Source organism: Suillus fuscotomentosus (assembly GCF_016647785.1).
Source record: "Suillus fuscotomentosus strain FC203 chromosome Unknown F5891scaffold_3, whole genome shotgun sequence".
In the NCBI taxonomy this organism is placed as follows: Eukaryota; Fungi; Basidiomycota; class Agaricomycetes; order Boletales; family Suillaceae; genus Suillus; species Suillus fuscotomentosus.
The window spans coordinates 1435431-1461103 of NW_024539515.1; the positions used below are offsets into that span (position 1 = coordinate 1435431).

A 25673-nucleotide genomic window follows, 5' to 3' on the forward strand; every position below is an offset into this window, starting at 1 on the left:
GTAGGCGATTGATAGCACAATGAGGTATACTTGCATCGTGCACTCACACGTGAGTGCCGGAAACGCGTGTTATCGATCATCGGAAGATGTCCATGTCGCTGTTGATGCTGCACCCCCGGCTCGTTCGGAAGGAAATTTTCTCTCGTATGAAATGTATAGCATTACATGTATGGAAGAGTTCAACAATGGTACGTACAAAGGGAATATGGGCCAATTTACAGTGTGAATAAGATTGCTAACATGCGTTAAAAATGACATCAAAGACCAAATGCCTGACAAAATCGGTATAGCATGGCAGTCACCGTGACCGTGTCCATGATTGGAGGATGCATCTGGAATCGGGAAAAAATAAAATTGACTCTTCGCGTAGCGAGTGGGGTAACAAGTACTCACGATGGTAGCTGCCCCAGCGTTTCGCAGAAAGTGGAGTTCACCATAGACATCCCCAATTTGATACCGTGTTGGTCGTGTGGGGCGGAAGACTGCAACGATATTTCCAGCGGAATCTTCCAGCTGCGGAAGTAATAGTCAGCTTTAAGTTTGCTTCCGGAGGACGAGATGTAAATACTCACTACGACATCAGCAGAACCGGGGGTTTGCCGCCAGCGGTATGTTAGACCATCGGGTGCATTGAATATGCGTGCGCCCTATGGATAGTATAAGCGATATCGCAATCAGACCATTTGATGTAACTGACCGGGAAGCGTGGATCCGGGCGAACCAAGTCGGCCATCGGTACTGTATTCTGAGGGAACGCGGTCAGAACAATGGGATCCAAGAACGCCACGAGTTTTACTGTACCTTACCGATCACTGCACGACCGAGGCCACCATTCGATGCCCATTCCAATTTTGCGACGCGGTCTTCCTTGTTAGCCCGTACCGCTCGCCAGAGGGTAGTAGTACTCTGCCCACTAGGGGCCACTACAGTCTAGGGATGTCGATCAGGGTCCAATTTGGCCTATAAATGTTGCGGAGCTGCATACCGCAAAACGATAGACAACACCCCAGGCGTTAAAGAGTTGGCTCTCTCGCGGATCCTGGCTGGTCCACGAAAGTACTTCGTTTGATGGTGCTGCCATAGCTTAAAGAAAGGAAGAGCGCTGTCGAAGTTTGCGGGAGTGGGTATTGGTTTTTGTGGGGAGTCCGACGATGAAAACCTTGTCTTTTTATACTGTGGAATAGTTTGATAACATCCGCATACCCCTCTTGTTTTTCACCTGATCGCGAATATTCATTGACAACGTGGACTTGTGACAGATAAAGATGAGGACACAACAAACGTGTAGACGAGGAAGCGTGGTGTCGTTATGTGGTCTGGAGACTTGTCTGTGGAGCAATGGTCCGATGCAGCAACTCAGGTCGAGGCCGACATGATCGAGGAACACGCGTTCAACACACAAGCGCTGATTCCTCTGGGACAAGTAGACTGGCGTCGAGGTCATTCGGCATGACACATACGACCCTTCTATCTCACAAGAGCACAATGTTCGTTTATACACTGAGTTACCGAGGGATCAGCAAACAGTCTGGCATGAGAAGGTCGCCGAGAATACTCATAAAACGCACTAATCAAAGAGAGAAATAAGAGGACGAGGAGATCTTCACCAGCTTACATGCGGTAAGGAAGCCTCTCCAAATGGCAGGTCAGATACATGACATTGGCGGTAGAACTAGACCTGAGAACGTGTTCTATGAATGCGGGATAGATGCGGTTAAACCTGACCGAGGCGTGTCAACAGCATGGCGGGAAATCCCATAAGCAGGACAAAGGTACTAGTGATAAGCCCATGACCTCTGCTAAACGCTGCGACAAAAATACCGCCTATGCTTGAGGATGAAGGGGGTGGAGGAAGTTCAAAATAAAGTTTCATGAATTCTGAATTAGGCAACCTGGCCTGGAGTTAAGGGAGCGCTCGCTAGAAGACAACCTCGGTTTACGAAGACCGGAGAGTCCTTGTTCAAATGAAGAGAGAGAAGCGTAATTTAAGGTGAATGAACTCAACCTTACTCAAGTTGCTCCTCGTTGCATCAGGCGCTTCCCTTTCCATCTCTTCATTACACGATGTAGATTAGTGTGCATCTAGTTCTTTGACTTTGGAGTGCGTCCGATCATGGCCTATCATACATATATCGACTGGGGATGCGGTGGCGACCCCGTGTCCTTAGTTCTCGATGAGAGATCGCATGTCTTGATTCAGATTGATAAGGTGCGGCACGCACGAGTCGAATCTCGATCGTAAGCCCATCGGGAGAATAATGCAACACCATTTGCGTACCTTTTCTGCGAATATCTGTGACAGGAGGTCACGGCACAACCTGTAAACCCAAACTTTTCGCTGTGCCAACAACAGTACTTGCGATCGACTCGAGCTTCAAGTGCTTGAGGTGCGCATCCTTGGCTTTAATTTTTGCGACTTCATACACGTGTTTGAGACTAATTGTTCCGGTGACTTCATGGCCAGGTCGACCTGTTCCCTTTTCTATCCCCGCAGTTTTTTTCAAGAGGTAGGTCGTTGGTGGTGTTTTGGTGATAAACGAGAAAGTGCGGTCAGGCTCGACGGTGATTAAAGTAGGAGTTGGGACCCCAGGTTCAATATGGGCAGTTCGCGCATTGAACTCCTTGCAGAAATCCATAGATTTTACACCACGCGCACCAAGCGCTGGACCGACGGGTGGTGTAGGTGCAGCCTTGCCCGCAGGAATCAGAATGCGCTAGAATAGTTTTATTACTCAAGCGAAAAACGTTGCAGAGAAGTACTTGCCACCAGTTGATCTTTCGCCTTCAGAGCCTTGGACATTGACGCGTTGGAAGGAGAGAAGAATTGGATATTGTCCGAATTTGGTTGAGCCAAACAGTCGCAATTACAACTGCACGTTGTCACGCGTTATCTACAGCGACTGCGAGGTGTGGTCATCGTTTTCTGAACCCACAAGTCGACGCACGGTCATTCGGTAACTCATGGATCCCCATGACCCTAGGTCTTCTGGAAGCTCAAAGAATATTTTAGATGCAGTGTCCTTCTTACGACGTACTACATGTCTTCTGACCTAGGAGGACATCATGTGTATCTGCCAACTTCCAGTGCATCTAAGATTAATACCTTACCAAGGGGGCAATCTACCACCATTTTGGAGACGTACAACATCTAATGTTGGAATCCTCACATCAACCCTCGGCAAATGAATCTACTCTCAACCTGCCGTTACAGCCTCCTTGCGGCAGGCAATGGTGAGGTCAACGTTCTTTAATGACTTAATTCTTCTATACCAGGCTCCCTCATTCTCGAGCCGATCAATGCTTTTTTGTGCCGAAAGAGCTCGCAATATACTACTGGATCATCGGTTGTCCACATGCGGTCTCCGCTGGTTCGATATCTGGCATCATCCTCTTCATACTCTTTCAGTAAGCGAGTACAGTCATTATCGCTCGGATCAAGCGGAAACGATGCATCACTAACCCCATATATGTTATGGGTCAGAAGGTAAACGCATGCGCAAACTCACGCACGGATGGACCATTGGCGAGGTGGGCTGAGCACGGCTACGTTCCCGTCTCTTTGCTCTGACGGTGGTGGCGTGTCAGAAGTTAGCGCCAAACGATCGTATGCACCAGATCCTTCCGTTATTACATTTCGAGTTAGGTTTGTTCCATTTGACCTATCGTTTCTCGAGGTTCATCACATGCGAAGCGTTGATCACCTCCGTCCTATTCGCAGATTCAAGATCTGTACTGTATACGGTTGGCAAAAACATTGGTAATGGAATAAACATGCGTAGTTTGCCAGGCTGATTTCTGTAAGGTATCAACATGATTGCGCCTCAGGGTGACGAAGAGAACGGAGCGACATTGGTTAACTACGCAAGAAGTCGTTCAAAAACGTCACAACACTGTCACCAAAAGTGACAACGCGGGAATCTGCAACCACTGTATGCACCACCTCCTGAGTAAGTCGGCTTTGTCTCTTCGTCACAATGTTCTTCATATGTCGGAGTAAGAAAAAATTGCCATTCCATAACAAAATGAGTGTACCTTGACATTACGGAAGTCCCAAAGGACAACAGTGCCGTCGTGATGACCACGCGCAAAAAAGGTATGGTGCATGCCGCCTTTCGTGTATGATGGCTCAAATTTCGCGTTAGCATTGCGATATCCAAATGTGCAACATGGAGCTTTGTCGAAGCCACCCATCCTGCGGTCGAACATCGCTATCTGATGATCGAGATGTCGGACCTGCAAAGCCTATCAAAGTCCAATTCTACAAATTAAGGGAGCATCTCACCTCCAGCAGCGTCAAGTGTGGTATTTGGGGGTGAACATGTATCTGGTTGACATAGTTGGAGAACTGGGCTGGGCTAGGCGTGTGGGATCGGGTAAGGTCCGTAACATATAGTTTTTTCGTGTCAGAGGACACGAGGGAGTTGTCGTCGTGGCGATAAGCCATCGCAGAGACACCAGAATCTAGAAATGCACCAATCTTGGTGACAGTCGGCTCTTCTAGAGATTGCGTATCTGCGCTCCACTTAAAAATTCGTCGGTCATGGCCACCTGTAAAAAATTCAACGGAACCAGCTGTCGCATTCATTGCGGCGAGGCACCTTACACCCTCCCCGGAAGATCCTGACAGCCGAGGAGGGCTGACATGCGGCAAAGCTTTCGAATCAATTCTTCGGGGTGCTTTCGTCTAACGAAATATGAATGTCTTGTAACACATAAATGCAACACACGCACTGTAACAGGTAGAAATGTAACCTGACTTGGCCCGCTATTGAAGCCAAGAACGACAATATCACCTACGACACACGCATCTTCCACATGTTGTTGAACTCCCGGGTTAGGTAGAGAGTTCAGAGTGAGACGGAATCTGATAGTCGAAGTGAAGATGTGAATGGGTGGTGACGACATCGGAACTCACTGATCCTGACGATTGATGAACTGGGCGTCCGCCCGCATGCTTATCGCAACCAATGGTAGGTTGTCAGAAGCCGGGATCAACAACCTCCTAGAGCGCCCATACGGAGTCTTCGGCAGCGGCACTCGTTTAAGCACCGGCAGTCTAACGACTTCCTGATCTGCACTTGATTCCGACGACAGTGAACTCGCCCGTTGCGATCGTCGCGATCGCAGTGAAACAATGCTTCCATGTCTGTCCTTCATCGATGTCGTAATGTCAGAAGTGTGATTATTATTATTTCGTTTACCAGGTTGGGATGATACAGCTGCAGTACTTCGTTGAATGGTGGGCCTCTGTCCTCGCAGTACACCGACTGTTCGCGTGAAAGGGGTTCTGACTTCAGTTCTCGACGACGAGGCCTCTGCAACCTTGCCAACGTCCGCAGGCTCATCGAATCTGTCATCATCAGAGCTAGGAGCCACGGAAGAACTTCGCATACTCGACCACAGATCCCCGCACAATTCGGCCATTGCTTGTTCTCGGCGCGAAGGAACCGCTCTTGACCTCAATGAGCTAGCTATGTCGTCGGATGAGGATATTCGCTCATCGTCAGAAATACTGTTGTGTGAAATTGCTTCGTTCTTGAGTTGAGTGTGAAGTTCATGTGGACTTTCTTCCGGGTGCTCGTTTTTTGCCACCTCATCGCCTCCAGCAAGTTTCCAGGAGATGATTTCGATCTCGGGAGATTCTGCGGTATGGCTATTATATGTAAGTCATCATGGAATCCATCGAGCTGTGCAAGTGCATCCTACCTCGGGTCCGTATCACGCCGCACCGCATCGGCAGGCCCAGATGCTGAAGTTTGCAATTGAGGCAAGAGTCCATCGGGTAATGTTTGAGAAGCAGACAGCTCCGAACTTAGACTCGGTCCCGCTTCATGGCTGACCTCGATATGAGGGTCCAAGACCCTATCAGCTCTGTCACTCGGTAGTTAACTGTGTCTGAAGAATATATACCAATGTATCACGATTCCGTCGTCCCTTTCGTACGAACCCAAGGTCAGCGCTCCGACGCGCAGTATAATCAGTGGAGACTCACAGAACGAGCGGCAAGCCAACGACCCTTCGGCCTTGGGTGAAGAGGAGATGCTCCCTTTCGCGGATCATTGTTTCAAAGTCTTTACGACTGAAAGCGGAAACTCTAGTGCCTGGAGCATATTTTATTGCCTCCACTCCGTAGGTCGCTGTGAGTGGGAGGGGATGAGCGTAGGGCATACAACCCTCTGAATTATCGCTCTCAGATTTGTGACGTTTCACGGGTCCATGTATTATTGGAGAGCTTGATCTCTTGAAAGTAGAACCTGAAGATAAGGCCATGCGGGAGAAAGCTGAAATGTTCAGAGAATAATTGATTCCGCTTCAGCCAAATTAAAAATAAGTAAACAAGTATACATAACGGCGCTTGCGCCCCAGCTCCCCGACACCACGACAATGGTACGTAGTCCACATGCATCTACGTTGTTGCCATCCCCAATTGGCATACCCTAATATTTTGGTGAGCGCATCGACTTGGCCTCGTTCTTCAAGTTCGGCCAGCCGACATACTCACCGCGACAAAAAGTGTCGTAGAGCACGTGCACGTGTCAGTCGGTGAAACGGGATTAAATTGTTGATTGAAAGTATCGAGCCGTGGAAAAATATTTGCACAGCTTTACACAGTGATAATAGAGCCCTATGGGGATATGTCATCTATCCACTCATCCCTAGTTGAAAATAATCACCATTTCCAAACCAGCTGGTCCCTGTGCATGAGGCCAGATGGAAGATCGACAACCAAATGAAGTCCGTTTAGATCGCAAGGGAAAGTCCACCGTACCCGCTATCACAGTTACTCGTCGTGGAGGGCATCGTGGAGGACATCGTGGATCCTTCAGAGGCTTTGATTCTAGTCGAGGTCGTCCGCCATATCGCACATTCAATCAAAGAAACTTGATCCCTCACTCTACCCTGTCTCCTGCGTGGGATCATTCGAATAAATTTTCTTCAACCTCTTCTCCATCCAACACACCGGGTCGTTCGCTCGATCACTTTAAACAGGAGCCTTTGGGCCATTTAGAACAGTCGGACTTGCGTCCGCCCAAGCGAATCAAAGTTAATTCTCAGCAATTTTCCTCAAGGGTGTCCCAAGGCTCAGAGAGGCACTTTCAGACACGAGGATTGCCCTATACGAGCATTCCTTTACCTTCACAATGCCCAAAAGTCATCCTTGGTGATCATGAAGCGCAGGCTGTTCTCTCCTCTTACAAAGCAATGCACAACGATCGTTCTGTGCCCAGAAAAATGAGTCAAGGTGAATAACAAAATATCCAAAATGACAGTTATTAATACACGGGCTTTTGGTTCCTTTGTGTAACAGCCGTGCAACGTGATTTGCCTAGCGGTAGGGCGCATACTGTTCGAAATGAGCCCCAGTGTGATAAAAGTGCGAACAACACTCAGGAGGTTGCAAAGGTGACTTACCTGTACTTCGATTGTGATTAGCTCTCTTACTGAATCGTAGGCAAAGAGCTGTGCTTCTGTATATGGCGAGGAGACCTCCAAAGTCAGTCCTATCGTGGGTGCAAGCAGCTCAACTCGAAGACTGCCACAGCTAGCGAAATCTTCTACGCCCGCGTCATTGGAAGTTCTAGGCTCCTACTCAACACATGCAGCAATACCTCGAATAAAGGGTTCCGCCATACCAGGCAAGCAGAGAGCTTTTCCATCTCGAGTTGTATCTCCTCCAGAAGAAATCATCGACCTTACTGTTGATCCTCCGGATACACATGTGATTGTTCCCCCTCCCACACTGACACGTTTCTTCCGCTCTGGAGTTCTAAAGATAAATTCAGTATCTTCTAATGCACCCTCCCCAATGGATGTCACATCTGCGGCGGAACCGATTGTTATACCCGACAGTGATTCCGATGATATTGTTCCACTAAGGGATCTTATCAGCACAGGTGGCAGCATGGTTGCGAAGTCTCTAAAAGAACCAGCTCAAGTATTCTCCGAGACGTTAGTCAACGGCCCGAACGAGAGTTCTTCATCAGATCCTGCTTTGGTGCTCAGCACTAGGCCTGGCCCTTCTCGTCTTCTTCTCGACGCCCACGATAAGCCGCGCCGCATACTCAGCGCACATTGGAATTCGTCTCTTATAACCGTATCTATGCGCGGTTTCGTCGAGAGCCTGGGTATGCCTGACCTGGTGCTCCAGCATAACTTACGAAGGCCAACTGCCCCAACTCAAGAGTCCGTTGATGACGCGTGTATACTTCACGCGGGTGATACGTCAGTCGTCGTTCTGGCCCATGCACGTGAAGAGAAACAAATTTCGTACTTGACATTTCAAACCTCCAGGGTAAGCATCTGCGGGTGTTCATTATCACCGTTTAAATCTATTTAAATTCGTAAGGGAACAAATTTTCGCGTTGTCAATCGTCCTTGGAATACGACCAAGAAGGGGGGGGCGAGTGTTGTGTCGACAATGTTGCAACCACTTATGTTTACCAGTGGAGGTCATGATCATGCCGTTCATATTTGGAAAATTTCCCCTGATTTTATGGGCGTCTCCTCGACACTTTTGGCAATTAAGCACACATCTGTGATCCAGTCCCTTCTTCCCATTCGTGACACTAGTCACAAACTCATATCCGCTGGTGCGGACTGCAGTGTCCATTTATGGGACCTATCTCCGGAACGTGTTGTACATACATTCAAGACATCCAATTCTCCGTATCACGCACATAAGACGGAGTCACCTTTCTGCACCTTACTTGAGGTGCGCATGGCAATCCATTGTCATATGATTTTATTTCTAACGTGACCACAGGTTGGCCATCGAGATCTGCAATTCGAGCTTCGTGATCATCGTATGGTTCCGGAGCATCCTGCTGAACGCTTTGGCTTTTTCACGACCGAGTTGCATGGTCGTTTCATCAAAGGAGATACTTGGTCTCATTTTTTCGCCTCGGGAAGCCGCAATGGTAGTGTGCGTCTCTGGGACTTGCGCAATGTTCGGGAGCAACTTGCATCTGTATGTTGGTTTCACCTTATCGTACAGGTTTCGTTCATTCAACTTCGATTCACCGAAGGTCTCGTGTTTCAGCAATGACCAGGTGGTGCAGGTGTTGAAGACGGAGTCTGACCTGTTGGCTTTTTCAAAACGCGGTGATGTGATGACATTGAATCACAAATAAAATGATGAAGTGCGGCACACTCTCGGGCTAGCCTTCGTAGTTCCAGCGATTATTACATTAATTATTGTCTATCGTCATATTTTTGTATACAGAGCATGGGTATTGGAACGATAGGCTTGTAGTACCACGTGAACATATCATTCACCAGCAATCTCACAAGCACCAAGCCCTCGTTTCGTTCCGACATACTCCGAACAATGTCAAATCGTTCCCAGTCACAGCGGGAAGTCGATGCAGCATATACCGTACAAGTGAGGGCCGCGACGAAGGTGTGAATGGCAACATGTTCCGCATGCTATTCGTTGAATCATAGGCTGAAGCAAAGATATTGAACAGGGAGCAGCCCGAGCAGGAGCTTTCGGCGTTGGAGTCGTCACGTTTGCCCATTATGCGTGGCCACTCTTCCGGTGCGAGTGACGACGGATGGCTGCACAGTAACTTACACCTCGTATGAAAGACGACAGACACTACCGTTCAAAGCATTCCTGGTCTCCGGATGTGAGTGTGCCAAGAATCTTCGCTTCAGGCAACCACTAGTGTACCACTGACTCCTCCTTGCAGTCACCATGGCCGGTCTGGTGATTGGGGCAGATAACGCCCTTTTAAGTCACGAGGCAGAAAGGCGGCAGTCTGAACATGCTATTCGCCGTGAAGCCAGGATAGACCTTGCTCGCCGAGGACTCGTCGGCACGGAAACTGAGATTGCCAAGTGGCGAGCAGAAAGGACTCGACAAATGGAAGAACGAACAAACAACTTGAATGGAAATCTTCCTGACACCTCTGTTCAGACTGGTTGAGAGTTCGATGATCATCAATACGAGATGTAGAGGAAGCGCGGATTGAAGGCACTACATAGATTTACGACGTGCGGCACAGACTTTCTGAAGAATCGAACTTGAAGCTTGAGATTTAGTAAAGTGGGAAAACACTGGATGTTATTCTGCTAATGAATACGAGGGTAGATGCCATCTACAGCAGAGTCAGACTATATATTTGCGAGTGACTCGTATGATAGGCAAACCGAGAATGTGCGGAGGGAGGCGAACAACTCGAACAAAACAAAGGCATGAAGGGTGAGCTTAAGATGTGATGTTCTAAGAAACTTGACGTAAAGCAAGAAAAGATGAGTCCGACGATCTGCATGCGGCGGGGCGCAGAAGAATGAGGTTCCCTATTTCCTTTCAATATATCGCTAGACTTCGGGCCAAGTATTGTTTTATAGATGAAGTCCGGATACAGCAGTTTTTTACAGGTATTGCGTGCTAGCGAGCGACAGTGCCTTGGATCAACCGTGGATGTCTAGAAAATGGAAGGATTTACAATCCAACCTATGTCTACATTGCTATTGCGATGGAGCGTTATTACTATGCATATTCAATTCATTACCTGTCACCCTGGTTGCCCGTAGCTTCCTTGCTGACCCCAATGAGAATGATCAATCATCTGTGGAGGTCGAGGGGGCGGACCTGGGAAATAAGAATGATTGGCGGGTGGAGCATTTAGTAATAAAGGGGGAGGATGAACCTGTCCGTGACGTGGCAGATCGGGTGGGGGCGGGGGCGGCTGAGGGAGAGGCTGATATGCAGGTTGCACTGGATGATATCCCATGGGAGGCTGCGGGAGGTTGGGCCGTGCTGGGGACACATTTGAGTGCGGCTGAGCCGGTGAAGTCGGAAAAGGAGCATAGAATGTTTGCGACTCCCCCTGAGGCGATGGATGCCCAGAATGAGGTTGTGCGGTGGAATGATACTGGGTTGGAAGGGGTGGTGGTGGTGGGATGTTTTGGTAGGTCGAACTATTTGGAAAATTAGAGGGGAGTGGGCTACGCGCATTCAGCGATTGAGGGAAGCTCGATGAAGGAGGTACGGCCACGGAAAGATGGCGAGTTCGTGGTACATTGTTAGCCATCTGAGGTTGAGGAAGTGGTCTAGAACCTCGTGATACTGGGATATGCTGAGAAGTAGATGCGTACTCGTGAGGTGGTGATGGCGATGTGGGTGCATATGTCTGATATGTCTGAGGTGATGGTATGTACTCTTGTTGTGATGGTGATGGGAAGGCTACAGATTGTGCATGGGGATCTGAATATTGGTACTGATCATGAGTGTGTAGCTGCGGCGTGCTGAATGAGTGTGAGATCCGATGAGATGCATTGGGGGGAGGTGCCGGTGTGATGACAGGCACTGGGAGAGGGGGGTGGGAAGGATGGCCAATCTGGTGAGATGACGAGTGATTGGCGGGACCTGGAGGGTAAGATGGAGGGATCGGTAATGGAGGTCTTTCCGGCAGTGAGAAACCAGATGGCTCTGACGAGTGCGATGCCATCGTTCCAAAAGAAGACGAGGCTGGTGATGGTATCGGCATAAATCCCGAAGAAGAAGTTGGCAAGCTATATCGGGGTCCAGTGTGTCCTTGTCGAGACGGGGTGGGGGGAGGATGGTTGGCAGTCGAAACGCTGTCATAAGGAGGGTAGTATGGAGCAGGACCAGAAGGTATAATGGATGGTGAGGTAGAAGCTGCTCTCCCCCCATCGTGTGAGACCGTCAATGTTCCGTTATCAAGTATATGCTGATCATACGAGTGTGAATGCAAAGGTAATGAACCAAAGCCCGCAGATGTTGAAGGACGTATCGTTTGTGTGGGCTAAGTCACCAGTCATGACGAGCCCTACACCACAGAGAAGGGAAACACACCGGACAGCTCTCCCGTCTTCTGGGATCCATGACACCTAGCTCCCCAAAATCGTTGACAAGCTGATCCGCAGGTGATGGCGATAGGCGGCTCCTTTGCTCGTATGCGGGTGCATAGAGCTCTGCTCTCGAGTGTGATGAACGCATAGTAGACGGCAGATGGCTATCAAGAAGGCTGCCAGAGACAGAAAGTCTGGAAGGAGTTGAATGTGCACTGGACCCGTTCAATGAGGAGGTACTGCCACTGGCTGGCACGAAATTTCCTGGACCGCCGTAATTGCTATCACCAGCAGCCGGTTTCGGCGTAATTCTTTTGACTGGAGGAGGTTCCTGCATACCATCCCATAAGATGATCAAGACAAGTGGGCCAGGAAATTGACAACGTACATTTGACCAGAAAGTCAGTTCAATGTACACCTCTCCCGCATATTTGTCCTTGTTCATGAGTGTGAACCACTCTGCCAAAAGATTGATTAAATCAGATTGAAGACAGGTGTAAATCCCAGCTTACCATCCGTTTCTCCCTTTGTGAGAACCTCGGTCAAGTCGACCACTGTCTCTCCGATCAAGTCTGGTTCCCGGGGATCATCTGCATAACACTGAAGCTTCATGGAATTCCCGCCCTTGATCTTCTTGGGTCGACCCTTCTTCGGTGGAGGGCGCGGTGGCGTGTCCGTTGATTGCGAATTTATTGCCAGCTCATCGTCAGTAGCCTCGTGTACAGTAAAGCGGAATTCTTCGTCCCATTCCGGATGTTGACCACCCCGCTTGATCGCCTTTGTACGACGTTTCTCTTCGTTCAAGAACGCGCAGCAGTATGGTGCTTGCTTTCCTATATGCCTCTTATTGGGCAGATTTTTCTGCTCGCCATGTCAAAGAGATATATAATAGAAGGTTGAACTCGATGCGCACCGCTTTCAAGACAACAACAATTAGTGTTCCGATCTCGCGCGACGCTAACGACATATAATCAATATGAAGAAAAGAAAACAGAAATGTTCAAGGTTGAGGGAAGAATGAATCGTAGAAATGTCTACCAGTTGAGCATGAAGCGGTCCAGTTGATCGCAGTACTGATTCAAGAATATATACAGCAATGGTCGAACATGGTTGGCTGTGGCTCAGCATCCCATTTAGCGCCAATACCATCACCCACACTCAGGTTAGTTCGCTTTGCCGCAGCATAGTGCGCAAGTTCATTTCCAGACAGTGCTAGTGGACGTGGTTTTGCATCATAATAGACAAGCTTATCAATATCTAGGTAACTTGACACGATACAGCATCATGCATCACTGTCCAGGCGTGTACGGCTTATTGTCCTTGAAGATCAGGTGGGGCTTTCTCTGCGCGAGGTCCAGAAGCATCTCAGAGAAATAACTATTAGCCCATGCGAACCAAGGGCGTGTATAATCTGATATGTTGTAAATATTGATCGACTCGTGGATCAAACCAAGGCCGCTAGTGTTCTATGTGCGTAGTCAGCATGGCAGAACCAATATCTTTCGGCACCCACATTAACAATGGTATACAACGAGGACAGGATTTCCTTGTCATCATTGGTTCCAAAGATGTTGCTAACCTGAGACATGGGCCTATATAGAAACGATCAGGCCACTAAATCTCAAGCCACAATCTGCCAATCGTTACCAAGGGTTCCAGACATCTATGTGAGGCCCACTGCCTTCTGTCAGAAATAGACATTCATTTTTCCCTGACTACACTCACCCAATACCACTGAAGCTTCTGCCCTTGGCATAATAAGGGTTTCCGCGGGACATGAGCATCTTCTTGGTCTTCACGTAATCAGGGTGATCCATGTCGAGGAAGCCAAGGTAGGGAAGTGACAAGAGAGACTATACAAGGTTATAGCTTGCTTCAAGACAATGTATTTGAAGCCTACCGGAACGTTCGCATCGTCCATCACATAGCGCGAACCCAATCCTTGAAGAGTCTTTCATAAGTGATGCAAAGATAGTTGTCAAAAACATACCATTAGTCTCGTATGCAAAGATGCCATCAACAACCTGCGATACACATATCAGCAAAATTCACACCCTCTGCCAGGCTCGACGTACTGTGTGTTCCCAAACAGCTTGTTCTATCGTTTTGCTCCAGTGCTTTGCCTGACTGCTAACATTGGGGGCCACACCAGCGTGGTCCAAAATGGTAGCCAGATTGGTTAGTTGAACGCTTAGCATGGCATTGGCTGGCGTAAGGAAAGCTAGAAGCGAGCCACATGATCAGAGGAACCAGGCCGCCTCCATGTAAGCTCACCGAATGTGCTCAAGTCATCAGAGGGCCTGTGGTGTGTCCCGACCATACCCGTATATCCTTTAGGTTCACCATTTCCGCCATTGTTTACTGCACCAGCAAGGGAGCCTGCAAGACCTGTCCAGTTGTAGTAAGAGATGAAGTTCCAATCAGCACCAAAGGAAGCTTGAGACTGCTCATTAATGACACGGAAGATCTGATCAATTGCGGCAAGCCCTGCACCAAGAATGAAACCCCAGCACAACAAGACTGAATAAAAGACAAACATTCTGCATTCATCATGGATGCATCCTTTGTTGCTTCATAGTAAGAGGAGGAAAGCTTGATGAAGCCACACAACGAGTCGATTTCATACTGGAGATACCACACAGGTCAGTGCTCAAAAGACTACGATTGTCAAGATGCAAACCTTGCACTCAAACACTGTTTGATTGTCCACAGGGCTGTGCAAAGAGCATCACAGGACACGAACCACCACGATGAGCAAAAAACTGACGGATTAACGAGGACACCAAGAGCCCAATCATTGACAGAGGGTCCCAAACCACTTTCAGGGGGAGGTTGAAAGGCACCACAGTAAGGATACTGTGAAACATAGCGGGCTTCGTTATTAATTACAGCCTTAACCAGGTTGGCAAGGTCGACGTCAACAGAGAGAAGGGTGTGGTAATGGGAAAACTGGAAGAAGATACTGAATACATTCGAATTGCAAATTTTGCAGAGCGAGTTACCTGGTTGCCAGTATCACGCAGCCATTGCGCACTTCAAGCGGCAATGAAACGTCAATACGAAGAATCCAAGAAAGGGAACAACGTACGTGATATCCTGAACACAACCGTCATTATGTTATTCACATTGGAGGCAAGCAACTCACCCCAGTAATGATAAATGCCAAGTTCTCCCTCTTCGGCAGTTAGAATGCGTAGAAAACAGGCACCATCACTCATACCTCATTGTAGTATTTCACAGTGGTATCTGCCAGAGTTTTATGAGTGTCCGTTGTTGCAGCAACTAGGTACGTACCGAGGGTATTTGGGAAAGTATTCTCAAAGAGACGCGCGATGTCAGGGTCTTTCAGACGCGACTTCATGTCTAGAATAACTTTCTGCAGATAATTCCCCAGTCACACGTTGTCCTACCAACATAAAATGCGTCATACCTCCACTGAAGTACTGTTGAATGTCCTGCACGCAGGGTCGGGCCGCATGTAAGGCAATCCCAGGGGACCAGAGGAGGGATTCCCTTGAGGGCTCTGCGCTAATGAGCAAGAAATCCAGTCTCGGTCATCTTGGAGCATTCACCTGTGCATACGTAGTGTAGTCTGGGCAGTCCGCCTGGGCAGTAGCAGCCATTAGGGAGATGGTAATACCAGCAACTCCAAGACCTAATTTCATTTTGGCTGCGCTCCACGGATAACCAAGGCCGTATGAAAGTGTTCGAGAAGCACCATCCCAGTTGTTGTAAAGACTACTTATGAAGCTGCCAAACAACATAGATTAATAATAAGGCTACGCGCTTCAAAAAATATCAGCCAGCGCGCACCGGTACCGTGACCATGCGAACTTGCGAAGCACTCAGGCTGATCTGGAAGTTCGCATGCACTGTCACGTATTTAATATTGATATTATACTATGGTCAACAGGGATGTTCCCGGTCCCATGTGCAGTATGCGGTGAAGTATCTTACGAGACTGCATGATTACTTCCATCCAGGAGCGAACAAATGCCTAACAATAAATTTGATGAGATGATAAACTTAGAATGAGATGTAGAGCTATGTACATGAGTGTGATAGTACACATGCCAATGATGATTAGAACAACGTCAAAGAGAGTGGTGACTGTACTGTATAACAGGAACGAAGAACATACATAAAGTAGCAAGAAGGAAAGTTGCTGTGACGCCAGATTGTATCTGACCCTGGCAGTTCTCACTGATCAATAATAAAATCGACATCACCTCCCACGTATTCTAATGGTAGAGGGAAACATTCAGTTGGGAGTCCACCGATGTACGGTCATACACATGCCTTAGGTTTCCGCTAGAGAAAGCTTGCGAATTGCTATGGGTCCTGAAGCCCGGCCAAGGGTAGCAGGAACATCATCAGCAGATTCGAAGGATTCTTCGACCACCGTCTCCTTAGCCGAGTCGTATCCGTCACCTCCAGCAGGCGTCTCAGCTGAAGACACGTCAACTTGATCTGGTCCGTGCGTCGAACTCTTTTCTTCCTGTGAGGTTTCCAAACCACTGGTGACTTCTTCATCGTCCACACTCAGAGGTCCGCCAGTCTTGGCGCTATTGTACGTCCACAAGCTCTTGCTGCCCATGCTTATGGGGCCACCCGTTCCTAGAATCCTAGCGCTCCATCCACTAATCTCGCTTTCCCAACTTCCTCTCCGTGAGCTCCGTGGACGAAGAGCACGCATGCTAGCATCTACGTCGCGTTCCACATCAGCATCGTGGCGATCATCATCTCCAAGTACAAACTGGCTCATGATGTCGCCTTCTGCATCTCCGGTAAAGCTGCCCTCTAAATGAGAGATCGAGTCTCCACTTCCGATCAGTCCCGACAGTGCAGTTGGACCCGTAAATCCCATTGTTAAACGTTGCCCGGGCATGGCATAAGCTGAAGAAGCAAGGGTCAAAACAGAAGCATTATCCATGGGTGGAGAAGAGGGACGAGGATTGTTCCTTGGATGATATGCGGTATACAGAGGGGCCTGTAGCCCAGGCATGTGAGATGACGGGCCTAATGATACTGGCGTGGATGAGCTGAAATTCAGGGAAGAAGGCGGGCGAGATGATGATTGAAGAGAAGGCGGGAGAGCAGAGAAGGTAACGGATGCACCACTGCCTATCAACCCGCTGTTTGTTCCGGTAGATGATGTCCGTCCATGGGGCGGAAAACGAGGATTAACTTGGGATACCGGTGTGATGGGAACTTGTGCTATGTGTCCTACTCCAGCAGGACCAAGATCAACGCTTAGTACTGTTGTTGGCTTGGTGCTCGCGGCGATACTTCTGAAGGTGCGAGGATTGGATAGATATGAAGAAGAGGAGTGGGATAGTGAAGGAGAGGGGGGTGAACTTGGGCGGAGGGGGCGGAGAGAAGCATCTTCATCTGCTTCGAGAGCGCTAGCAGGAGACCAAAATGAATCGCGAGCTAGTGACGAGCGATGAGTCGACGCGTCAAGATCTTCATCATCTGAATGTATGAAACCGGTATCCAAATCACCCTCTCCATTTAGAGAGATAGTCTTCCGTTGAGATGCGGTATAACCATTTCGACTGCTATTCCCAGTTACTCCCTGTCTTTGCGATGAACTTGGTGTGAGCTGTGGTAGCGGAGAGGATACCGAACGGCTATTCGACCTGGAATGGGACGCGTTTGTACCATTCTTGCCGTTTGGGGCGTTCTGTGAGTTGCCCGGTACAAACGCGTTATCTACAATCCTGCTCGGCTTCACAGTACCTGATAGCTTGCGCTGAAACCAGTTGATGATAGGTTTGCTAGAGCGATGTGTGTGCTTCTTAGTGTAAACCTGCTGTGGCTTTGTCGCAGACTCAGTGGCATTGGGTGGCTTGGGCTCAGCTTTAGGCTGAGTTCCCAATTGAATCGGATCACGGTGAGGAGGCTTGGAAGTTGTCAGTTTGGATGGGACTTTGGGGGGCTGAGGTTCCCGAGACTTGGTAGGGGCCATTCTCGTTGTCCGTAGCTACAAGCACTGAGATTTAAGGAGCGAAAATGCAGTAGTGCGTACCTTATGTAAAAGAAGCACCGTATCAGGTTGTTACTTTTAGGCGAAAAACATGTGGACACGTCTGATAAGCAACATCCTTTGTTTTACGCGAAACGAAATTCACCTGATCCAAGTACAAGTACATAATTGTAGATCCCACTAATAAGATTTGTTTCTCGCCTTTACCATTCCATCTTCTTGCCCGTTTTTATACCTGCAACAGAAATCTTCTGACCCTGGTATCCGAATCCATCCAACCACGACCAGAGAGTACTACGTTTCTCCTCAAATGAGGTAATTGCCTCCTCCCTCTGCAGGGTCAGGCCGATATCGTCCAATCCGTTGACAAGGCAGTGTTGCCTAAATGGATCGATGCTGAACGTGATAGCTGGCTTTCCACTACGTCTAACTTCCTGCTTCTCGAGGTCCACCTCAATCTCCATGCCTGCCTCAGCATCCGCAGCGAGGTCCTTGCAGTCCTCCTCAGACAGGGGCAAGGGCAGCATGCCATTTTGCATCGTGTTGTTACGGAAGATATCTGCAAAACTTGGTGCGATTACGCAACGGATTCCAAAGTCATTCCTATCGAAAGAGTTTTGTGAGTATGTCAACATGCAGAAATGCAAGAATACTCACAGAGCCCAAGCTGCGTGCTCCCGGGAGCTACCACAACCAAAGTTTTTGCCAGTGCAGATGAGAATCTTGGCTTGGTCATAAGGAGACTTGTTGAGAACGAAATCCGTCTTTTCCCCGGTTTTCGGATCGAAGCGCTGAGCGAAGAACAAAGCGTTGGCAAGACCGGTCCGTTTCAGAGTTTTCAAAAACTGTTTCGGGATGATCATGTCGGTGTCGACATTGTCAGTTATGCAAGGGTGCAGCAATGCCTTTCACGATAACGAACTTCGGGACTCCGGAACCAGAAGAAGCAGTCGGCAAAGAGGTAGTGGTTGCGGTCTGGGTATGCGATGGGCGTTCTGGCTCAGTCGCAGGTCCGGTAAACTCGGTCAGGAAGTCCAAGGCACTCGCGAGAGTTAATTTAGGACCAGCAGCAACCTTTTCTTCTGCATCTGCACCGAAAAACTTGCGAACGTCTGTCAGTTTACCCGTTATAGCTGCTGCCGCAGCCATAGCGGGGCTGACGAGGTGCGTGCGACCACCGGCACCTTGACGGCCTTCGAAGTTGCGATTGCTAGTACTGGCGCAGCGCTCACCAGGCGCCAGCTGATCTGGATTCATGCCTAGGCACATTGAGCAACCGGCCTCACGCCAGTCAAACCCTGCACGTTTGAAGATGGTGTCTAACCCTTCCGCCTCAGCGTGCTGTTTAATCAGACCAGATCCGGGAACAACCATGGCTTCTACATTTGGGGCGACCTTAGCATCGGGACCGGCAGCGAGGATGATCCGAGCGGCGGATCGAAGATCTTCTATGCGACTGTTTGTACAGGACCCGATGAACACTTTCTGAAGAGAAATGTCTTCCATGGGCGTGTTTGCCTGCAGGCCCATGTAAGCCAAGGCCCGCTCTGCCGATGCACGTTTCGACGGGTCAGACATGGTGGACGGGTCAGGGACCTTGCCAGTAATCGCGACAACATCCTGGGGGGAGGTGCCCCAGGTGACGGTAGGAGGGATATCTGCGGCGTTAATGTTGATTTCAATGTCAAACTTAGCGCCGTCGTCACTCTTGAGAGTTTTCCAGTAAGCCTCTGCATGGTCCCATTCCTCGCCCTTGGGAGCGAGGGGGCGATTCCGTAAATATGTAAAAGTGATCTCGTCGGGTGCAACCATGCCTGCACGAGCACCGGCTTCGATGCTCATATTGCAAACACTCATGCGAGCCTCCATGCTCATGTTGCGGAATACCGAGCCGGCGTATTCGATAACACTTCCGGTACCACCAGCAGTTCCGATGACACCGATGATGTGTAAAATGACATCTTTTGAGCCAACGCCTTCGGCGAGCTCACCATCGACGCTGATGCGCATATTTTTGCCTTTCCTCTGCAAGAGAGTTTGGGTAGCAAGAACATGCTCCACCTCGGAGGTTCCAATACCGAATGCCAGGGAACCAAAGGCACCATGTGCTATTGCAATCAGATCAACGTCAACTCGCACCGAAAAGTAGCATGTTGAACATACTTGAGGTGTGTGAGTCACCGCACACGCAAGTAATGCCAGGCAACTGGTAAGGTTCAACCAAGTTTATGCTGTTACATACATCTGATAGATATGAAGACTTACCGTAAAGCCTTGCTCGGGACCAATGACATGCACGATACCTGGAAAGTACCGTGTCATTTAGCGTTCACGCACACAGCTGCATTAGTTCAAACCTTGGCGCTTGTCAGATAGCCCAAAATAAGTCAACCCAAAATCCTTCACGTTCGCTTCCAATTGCATAACCTGCGCACGCGAGTCGGGTTCGGCGACAAAGGTATCCACAGACCTGTAGCTTTTCCGGGAAATGGTTCTGTCGCAATGTGAGCCTATGCAAAGCAAAGGTGTATCATTCGACGTACGGAATGTTATGATCCACAGTGGCAAGAGTACAGTCTGGACGACGAACAGGCCTACCAGCATTCTTCCTAAGGGAGTCTTGTTAGCCTATTGTAACGAAGGCGGGTCTGATGATTGTGCTCACAGGCCTTCAAATGCCTGAGGGCTTGTGACCTCATGGACAAGATGACTGTGATACAGTGAGTTCACATTAATGAGATGGAAAGTCTGTTTGCGTACCGGTCGATGTAAATGAGGGCAAGGCCGTCTTCATTCACATCTCTATCTGTTAATCAGTATATGTCTAATACACAGACAGGGGAAGCCCCACACGACATGATCGTCCCAAATTTTATCATAAAGTGTTCGAGGACCAGTGATTGTACCAGGCATGATGTTGAAATAAACGGTGGTGATGGGGATAAATGATCTGGTAGATATCTGTCACCGTCCAGCCTTTAAAGCAGGTTTTGTTAAAACAAAGTTGCTCGGCCGATCAAATTGGATTCGGCCGGTGCCCGATTTGGGATTGAACGTTTGCAAGTCCTGAGTCTTACCTTAGGCCGAAGGAACCTAGTACTAGTTGCATTACCGGCGTATCTTCTGTCCGCAGCGCTCGCGATGCCTTATCGCCATTCGGGTCCCCAATTATGATGGAGCTGCATGAGCTTGAGTAGTTCGCCGAATATCTCCAGATGCTCCTCACGCTCTCACGGGTACGTTACATCCATGTCATTCAAATTTATCAAGGTGGGGTATCGATATCACGTTGCACAATAAATCTGGATTTCGAAAAGGATCAGATGATTCAGATGTGCTTCACATTAATCGCCTATAGCCCCTTGTCTACAGATCATATCAACCACTTGTAAATATAACAATGCATCATCCACGCCATTGCATATGGCTTTGGTTTATCGAAGTACCACACAACACGCATCACATTATCGTGAATTGTCGGCAGTCTGCGAATTTCGACCGCCATACATCTCCCGTCGATTCGCTAGGAGAGTTTTGGCATTCCGATCCAGAGTTGCTTGCAGTCTCGCAGCCTGTGAGAGAGAGGAAGGGATAAGAGAATATCGTGAGATAAGACCTGTAAATACGCACTGCTGCATCTTCTGGTCGCAAAGCCCCTTTCGCCATGTTATGTTTTCCGAATTTAAGGCGCTTCATACGAGTGGTTTGTGACTTGCCAGAGGCATCCTGTTCCAGAAGGGCTTGACATTCCTCCTCTGTTGCCACATACCCTTGCAATAGTGAGAAAAACTTGTGTCGGAGGATGGTCTTGATTCTTTCCAGTGCCTGTGCGCTATACCACCCATCTCGTTCCTACCAATACATATGATCAATGAAAACCCATTCTCACATCATCAACGACTCACGTCACAGACTTCCCGGAGGTCTTCATCATCTTCCACCATCTCCTTCAACATAGGGTCGTGAATATCGCATAATTGAAACGCGGCTGTCTCTTTAGTGACAGTCTTTCCGTCAAATATGTGTGATTTACTAGTGGTCGTTCACATCAAGCCAGATACAGTGACAATCATGAAAGCTTACCGCCGATCGGTCTCGAACGACTCCTCTTGCTCGATGGACCTACTGATGTATGTGGTACTTGACCTGCCCTCTTGCCGACGCGCTACCACGGAAGGCCGTGCCATGGGGTGGTTGGCATTCCGAAAATATATCCGTTGATATCTTCAGACCTTGACAGTGAGTGTTCACCAATAGTAATACGTACAAAACTCACATTCGGGCATCCAATTCTTTCCGAGGGTCATATTTGAATCGAACCATGGCATCTCGCCATGGTCCATCTGAGAACATATATCCAGCCAAAGGCATGATGACTTTCGAGCTGTAGTCGCTGGTTAGACTTTTGTGATCGCATGATGTAGTGCGTACTTGTGGATTTCTCTCAACTCTGCGGGCGAAAATTGGTTGTAAAGGGCAGCACGAGTCCACACAGGACGTTCATTCATGAACTTCTCAAATGAGCAAGCAATCGATCAAGAAGGATAAAGAGCAGCTCACTTCCAGTATTCGATTCAAAAGTTCACTATTAGCTTGAGTGCGCACAATTTCAACTGTTGGAGGAGGGCCCTCAGGAACCTATTGCAGAGAATCAGAAATTGCTGCAGAGGCATGAGAGGACAAGTCAAACAAACATTGGGATCGCTGAAAGTGATCGTCACTGGCCCATGACCTTTCCATCGGCCCTTATTGATGAGCCTTTTGCGTTCTTCACCAGTTTCTTCATCGATGAGGGACGTCACAATCGAAGCAGGGTTTGCCTTGAAGCTGCAGGCTGGTCAGCAATTTAGAGTAGAGCGAGCAGAATCACGTGCTTGTAGTTTTGCGGTACGTTTTGACGGCTGAACAGCGGAGGAGGGAATAAGCGCAAGTTACTGCGAGGTCCAGAAGTTTGCTCGCTTTGCTCTGCCAATGCTGGGTCTAGCTCGGGTGGGTGGATGGACGCTGGAATCACATAGTCCTCTTTTTCCTCCGGAATCGAATATTGTCGGATTGCATCGACTTCGGAATGTGAGGTCTGCGGATCAACCGACTGAAACACTGTACTTACCATCCATTTGATCCATTGCAAGGCGCAGCTGGGCCAAAGGATCATTCATGTCAGGCTGAAACTGATAATCCGCCATACCTCATAGTTGCAGACGGATTAGTGAGACACTTGTAAACGTGAGTTGGACTCACTGCGAAACCGTGCAGTCTTCGGGATAACACCAACTGCCTCTGCAGTGAACTCCCCAACACATTCTCCGTTTCCGTTCCTTCGTTTCCGTCTCACGACTTTCAATAGAATATTGTTGGTGCTGACTATGTCTCCCGGTATTGGGTGTGCAAATGGATTCCCTGGTCGTAGATTGAGCTCAAGAAGCGCCTCATTCTTGGCCGCGGTGCGTTTGAACGCGGTTTCTAGGCGTGAATGCCCTCCGAGATTACTCACCGCCAACGGAACAGATTCGAGTTTGACATAACCCGGATATTCGATAGAATAGAATGGTGTAGATGGCAGGGGTCTTTCTGGGGCTTCGGAACGTATCGTGCTGGAAGGTCCTGCCTCATCTGACATGACCGTGACGGCCAAAGGATTGACAATTGCAGCACAAGGCACAGGCCAGCAAGTCGCTTATATCAGAGACTAGGAAGTACTATTAGGCACCTATTTTACGCTATAGTAGCCCATTTTAATTCCCTCCTGCCTTCTTGGACAGGCCCATAAGCTCCTGTATAGTATCCTGGCAAAAGGAATTCGGCGAGAGCGTAACCCTTCGAGAAGAATTTTGCTCACCTGCGAAGTGAGGTCCACACCCGCTTTTTGCAACTCAGAGACAACTTTCTGCGCTGCTTCCCTAAACTCCGAGTTCGCAGCCAACTTCATCATCTGGAATGTTGAGGGTGGGGTGTTTGCGTCAATACCTGGAAGCAAAATGCATAAATATGTGTGAAGGACTACACAATTGGCGGCTGACCTTGAGCCTTCATAAGTTCCGCAAAATCTCGGAGCGCCATCAAAGCATCTGGCTTATCCGCAAGTTTCCCAAATATTGAAGTGTTCTTGAATTGCGAAAGGAAGGTGTCTTCATTCTCTGAGGCTTGTAGTCGCGATGTGTAGGAGAATGTTCGCCGACAGCGGAGGAGTGCCAGTGAAGTCGGACGAACCGGTCGTCTTGCTGAAAGTAATGCTTGACGTATGTGGTTCATGACAGAAGGGTTGGTGGTTAAAACAACCGTGCGCGTGAGTACTGAGTACTGAGTGTTGGCCTGTACCAAAGTGACAGCCACAAACGCGTTTTGACGAACGCGGCCACCATCATGGATAACGACTACTTTTCCATCGATGCCATCCTAGCTGAAAATCAGGTTTGTGTGATGTACTTGATATTCTAATACTCAAGGTCTGGCCTAGAAAATACAATGTACCTTCAAAGTCGACATCCCCGACATGGGTCACCTCGCAGGTGGATCTGACCGTGATGTGCGCGTCTCAATTGCCCTTTTCACGCGTATCATCATTGTTCAAGCTATCTTAGATCAAATCATTGACGAAGGCTCCAATACCGATATGGCTAGCCTATATCATGTTGTTCTCGTGCGTCTAAGGCATATCCAGTAGGCACAAGAATAAACGGATCTTCAGTGACTGGGCTGACTTCACTATCCCTTCACCCTTTGGCACACGAGTAAGAAACGCGCTCAAGGCTGAGCCTCGGAGCGTAAAGCTATCCAACTTAGTTGGTGCAGGTGGACTATGGTACGGTTTTGGGAAGATGGTCATGGATATGTGAGTTTCGCCGTTGATTTCAGGGAGCATGTCTGACCGGCTATAAGTTTGAGCGAAGAGCAGGCAAATGGTATATCAGAAGTGCTGACAAAGGTACATTGTCTGCATACGTTGTGCGATGTTGTTAATAGTTGGTTCATTCAGGCCTTCAAAGGGCGTTTGCTGGAGGTGATTGATCAAGCGCAGCATTTCGCGGCGCTTGGCCCTGCAGGAGGAGGTGGACCTTCTACTGATACTGCACAGTCATTCAGAGAAGGGCTTGATGGTACAGAAAGGGAATGTCAGTACTGCCGAGAACTATGGCTTGGACGCTTACTCACCTGTCTGTAGTGTTTGCGCTGGCTCAAGAAAGCGCAAAACGAATGAAACGTTGGCATGAAGGAAATGACAAGGCACGTCGATGAAGGGTTCTATAATCTGCTCTGCGTCATGTATACCATAAATCGTTGATTATTGTTCCTTTTTGTCTGTACTCGTCTCCATACTGGTCGTCACATTCGCAGGAGGAACTTTGTTAAGCTCTTGCACAAACCTGTATATTGACTTCAGTTTACTGTTCAACGTTCAACATTTGTATGCCCAACACGACGTACCATTTTACGCTCGCCCACAGAGCGAGCTGGATACCCATCAAAACGAAGAAGTGCGGATTGCCTTTCGTTAGGTACGCTGACCAAAGGAAGACGAAGAACAGGAGTGCAAATGCAGCATCGACAGCGAAAAGAAATGTTGGATGGAGGGATGAACCTGGTTTCAGAATGAAAGAGACGAACGAGAGCTCTTCTGAGTCTGATGCCATATTCTTTGAGTAGCGGAAGATGCAGTCGAGTCTGTCCGAAGTCTGTTTGAACTTTAGAAGTCGAGAGCGAAGTACTCTTCAAGTTCTACTTGGTCGGAGTTACGGTCTAGTGACGAACACTACAGCTTGCTGGCAACTTCTAAGCTGAATTTCTAGCTTTACGGAACGTGTCCAAATGTGTGCGGCCCTACGGGCCACTACTTAGATAGTCCCACCGTATTCCCACGAGTCCG

General features: G+C 48.7%; 13 protein-coding genes across 13 annotated transcripts; 3 read left to right on the forward strand and 10 right to left on the reverse strand.

Annotated features, from left to right (window-relative positions):
• Window positions 1–153: 153 nt before the first annotated feature.
• Window positions 154–1151, reverse strand: F5891DRAFT_1137082 (uncharacterized protein). Its single transcript, XM_041364825.1, has 6 exons — window positions 986–1151; window positions 802–930; window positions 698–745; window positions 573–647; window positions 394–513; window positions 154–332 (listed from the first exon to the last, which is right to left on the reverse strand). The coding sequence occupies exons 1-6, from the start codon at window positions 1079–1081 to the stop codon at window positions 258–260; spliced, it is 543 nt and encodes a 180-aa protein (XP_041232963.1). The 5' UTR covers window positions 1082–1151; the 3' UTR covers window positions 154–257.
• A 1155-nt stretch (window positions 1152–2306) lies between these two features.
• Window positions 2307–2800, reverse strand: F5891DRAFT_1125259 (ribosomal protein L11, RNA binding domain-containing protein; the record flags this gene model as incomplete). Its single annotated transcript, XM_041363950.1, has 2 exons — window positions 2307–2714; window positions 2765–2800. The coding sequence occupies 2 exons, from the start codon at window positions 2798–2800 to the stop codon at window positions 2307–2309; spliced, it is 444 nt and encodes a 147-aa protein (XP_041232964.1).
• Window positions 2801–3807: 1007 nt separating this feature from the next.
• F5891DRAFT_369901 (uncharacterized protein) lies at window positions 3808–5586 on the reverse strand. The gene is made up of 7 exons (XM_041371580.1): window positions 5399–5586; window positions 5202–5350; window positions 4916–5151; window positions 4732–4864; window positions 4283–4684; window positions 4033–4233; window positions 3808–3979 (listed from the first exon to the last, which is right to left on the reverse strand). The coding sequence occupies exons 2-7, from the start codon at window positions 5343–5345 to the stop codon at window positions 3854–3856; spliced, it is 1242 nt and encodes a 413-aa protein (XP_041232965.1). The 5' UTR covers window positions 5346–5350; window positions 5399–5586; the 3' UTR covers window positions 3808–3853.
• A 1054-nt stretch (window positions 5587–6640) lies between these two features.
• F5891DRAFT_1001510 (uncharacterized protein) lies at window positions 6641–9299 on the forward strand. The gene is made up of 6 exons (XM_041360179.1): window positions 6641–7243; window positions 7310–7404; window positions 7454–8293; window positions 8348–8713; window positions 8765–8968; window positions 9027–9299. The coding sequence occupies exons 1-6, from the start codon at window positions 6712–6714 to the stop codon at window positions 9129–9131; spliced, it is 2142 nt and encodes a 713-aa protein (XP_041232966.1). The 5' UTR covers window positions 6641–6711; the 3' UTR covers window positions 9132–9299.
• F5891DRAFT_1001512 (uncharacterized protein) lies at window positions 9280–10144 on the forward strand. The gene is made up of 4 exons (XM_041360180.1): window positions 9280–9400; window positions 9468–9538; window positions 9589–9629; window positions 9693–10144. The coding sequence occupies exons 1-4, from the start codon at window positions 9329–9331 to the stop codon at window positions 9926–9928; spliced, it is 420 nt and encodes a 139-aa protein (XP_041232967.1). The 5' UTR covers window positions 9280–9328; the 3' UTR covers window positions 9929–10144.
• Window positions 10145–12903, reverse strand: F5891DRAFT_1001518 (uncharacterized protein). The gene is made up of 5 exons (XM_041360181.1): window positions 12734–12903; window positions 12333–12681; window positions 12209–12279; window positions 11825–12151; window positions 10145–11774 (listed from the first exon to the last, which is right to left on the reverse strand). The coding sequence occupies exons 1-5, from the start codon at window positions 12785–12787 to the stop codon at window positions 10521–10523; spliced, it is 2055 nt and encodes a 684-aa protein (XP_041232968.1). The 5' UTR covers window positions 12788–12903; the 3' UTR covers window positions 10145–10520.
• An 84-nt stretch (window positions 12904–12987) lies between these two features.
• Window positions 12988–15626, reverse strand: F5891DRAFT_1001519 (Six-hairpin glycosidase-like protein). Its single transcript, XM_041360182.1, has 18 exons — window positions 15393–15626; window positions 15251–15343; window positions 15115–15196; window positions 15041–15066; window positions 14966–14995; window positions 14909–14916; window positions 14823–14853; window positions 14588–14769; window positions 14501–14534; window positions 14358–14445; window positions 14095–14307; window positions 13896–14041; window positions 13811–13844; window positions 13721–13761; window positions 13546–13673; window positions 13468–13497; window positions 13334–13412; window positions 12988–13286 (listed from the first exon to the last, which is right to left on the reverse strand). The coding sequence occupies exons 1-18, from the start codon at window positions 15582–15584 to the stop codon at window positions 13110–13112; spliced, it is 1614 nt and encodes a 537-aa protein (XP_041232969.1). The 5' UTR covers window positions 15585–15626; the 3' UTR covers window positions 12988–13109.
• Window positions 15627–15776: 150 nt separating this feature from the next.
• Window positions 15777–17954, reverse strand: F5891DRAFT_1001528 (uncharacterized protein). Its single transcript, XM_041360183.1, has 2 exons — window positions 16120–17954; window positions 15777–16061 (listed from the first exon to the last, which is right to left on the reverse strand). Exon 1 carries the CDS (start codon window positions 17789–17791, stop codon window positions 16121–16123), a length of 1671 nt encoding a protein of 556 aa, XP_041232970.1. The 5' UTR covers window positions 17792–17954; the 3' UTR covers window positions 15777–16061; window position 16120.
• Window positions 17914–20418, reverse strand: F5891DRAFT_1001531 (aconitase family-domain-containing protein). Its single transcript, XM_041360184.1, has 6 exons — window positions 20353–20418; window positions 20167–20303; window positions 19973–20053; window positions 18740–19917; window positions 18467–18714; window positions 17914–18412 (listed from the first exon to the last, which is right to left on the reverse strand). The coding sequence occupies exons 2-6, from the start codon at window positions 20231–20233 to the stop codon at window positions 18013–18015; spliced, it is 1974 nt and encodes a 657-aa protein (XP_041232971.1). The 5' UTR covers window positions 20234–20303; window positions 20353–20418; the 3' UTR covers window positions 17914–18012.
• Window positions 20419–21100: 682 nt separating this feature from the next.
• F5891DRAFT_1001549 (RNA polymerase III transcription factor IIIC subunit-domain-containing protein) lies at window positions 21101–23441 on the reverse strand. The gene is made up of 11 exons (XM_041360185.1): window positions 23051–23441; window positions 22920–22997; window positions 22684–22870; window positions 22504–22636; window positions 22370–22447; window positions 22241–22320; window positions 22086–22193; window positions 21893–22033; window positions 21715–21841; window positions 21440–21661; window positions 21101–21381 (listed from the first exon to the last, which is right to left on the reverse strand). The coding sequence occupies exons 1-11, from the start codon at window positions 23427–23429 to the stop codon at window positions 21274–21276; spliced, it is 1641 nt and encodes a 546-aa protein (XP_041232972.1). The 5' UTR covers window positions 23430–23441; the 3' UTR covers window positions 21101–21273.
• Window positions 23442–24138, reverse strand: F5891DRAFT_1274219 (uncharacterized protein). Its single transcript, XM_041370168.1, has 3 exons — window positions 23830–24138; window positions 23649–23776; window positions 23442–23595 (listed from the first exon to the last, which is right to left on the reverse strand). Exons 1-3 carry the CDS (start codon window positions 24059–24061, stop codon window positions 23545–23547), a joined length of 411 nt encoding a protein of 136 aa, XP_041232973.1. The 5' UTR covers window positions 24062–24138; the 3' UTR covers window positions 23442–23544.
• On the forward strand, window positions 23830–25118 carry F5891DRAFT_370298 (uncharacterized protein). Its single transcript, XM_041371582.1, has 6 exons — window positions 23830–24220; window positions 24267–24335; window positions 24391–24449; window positions 24498–24641; window positions 24689–24921; window positions 24972–25118. The coding sequence occupies exons 1-6, from the start codon at window positions 24173–24175 to the stop codon at window positions 25043–25045; spliced, it is 627 nt and encodes a 208-aa protein (XP_041232974.1). The 5' UTR covers window positions 23830–24172; the 3' UTR covers window positions 25046–25118.
• Window positions 25119–25191: 73 nt separating this feature from the next.
• F5891DRAFT_941164 (uncharacterized protein) lies at window positions 25192–25440 on the reverse strand (the record flags this gene model as incomplete). The annotated part of the gene is made up of 1 exon (XM_041374322.1): window positions 25192–25440. One exon carries the CDS (start codon window positions 25438–25440, stop codon window positions 25192–25194), a length of 249 nt encoding a protein of 82 aa, XP_041232975.1.
• Between the last annotated feature and the right edge of the window lie 233 nt (window positions 25441–25673).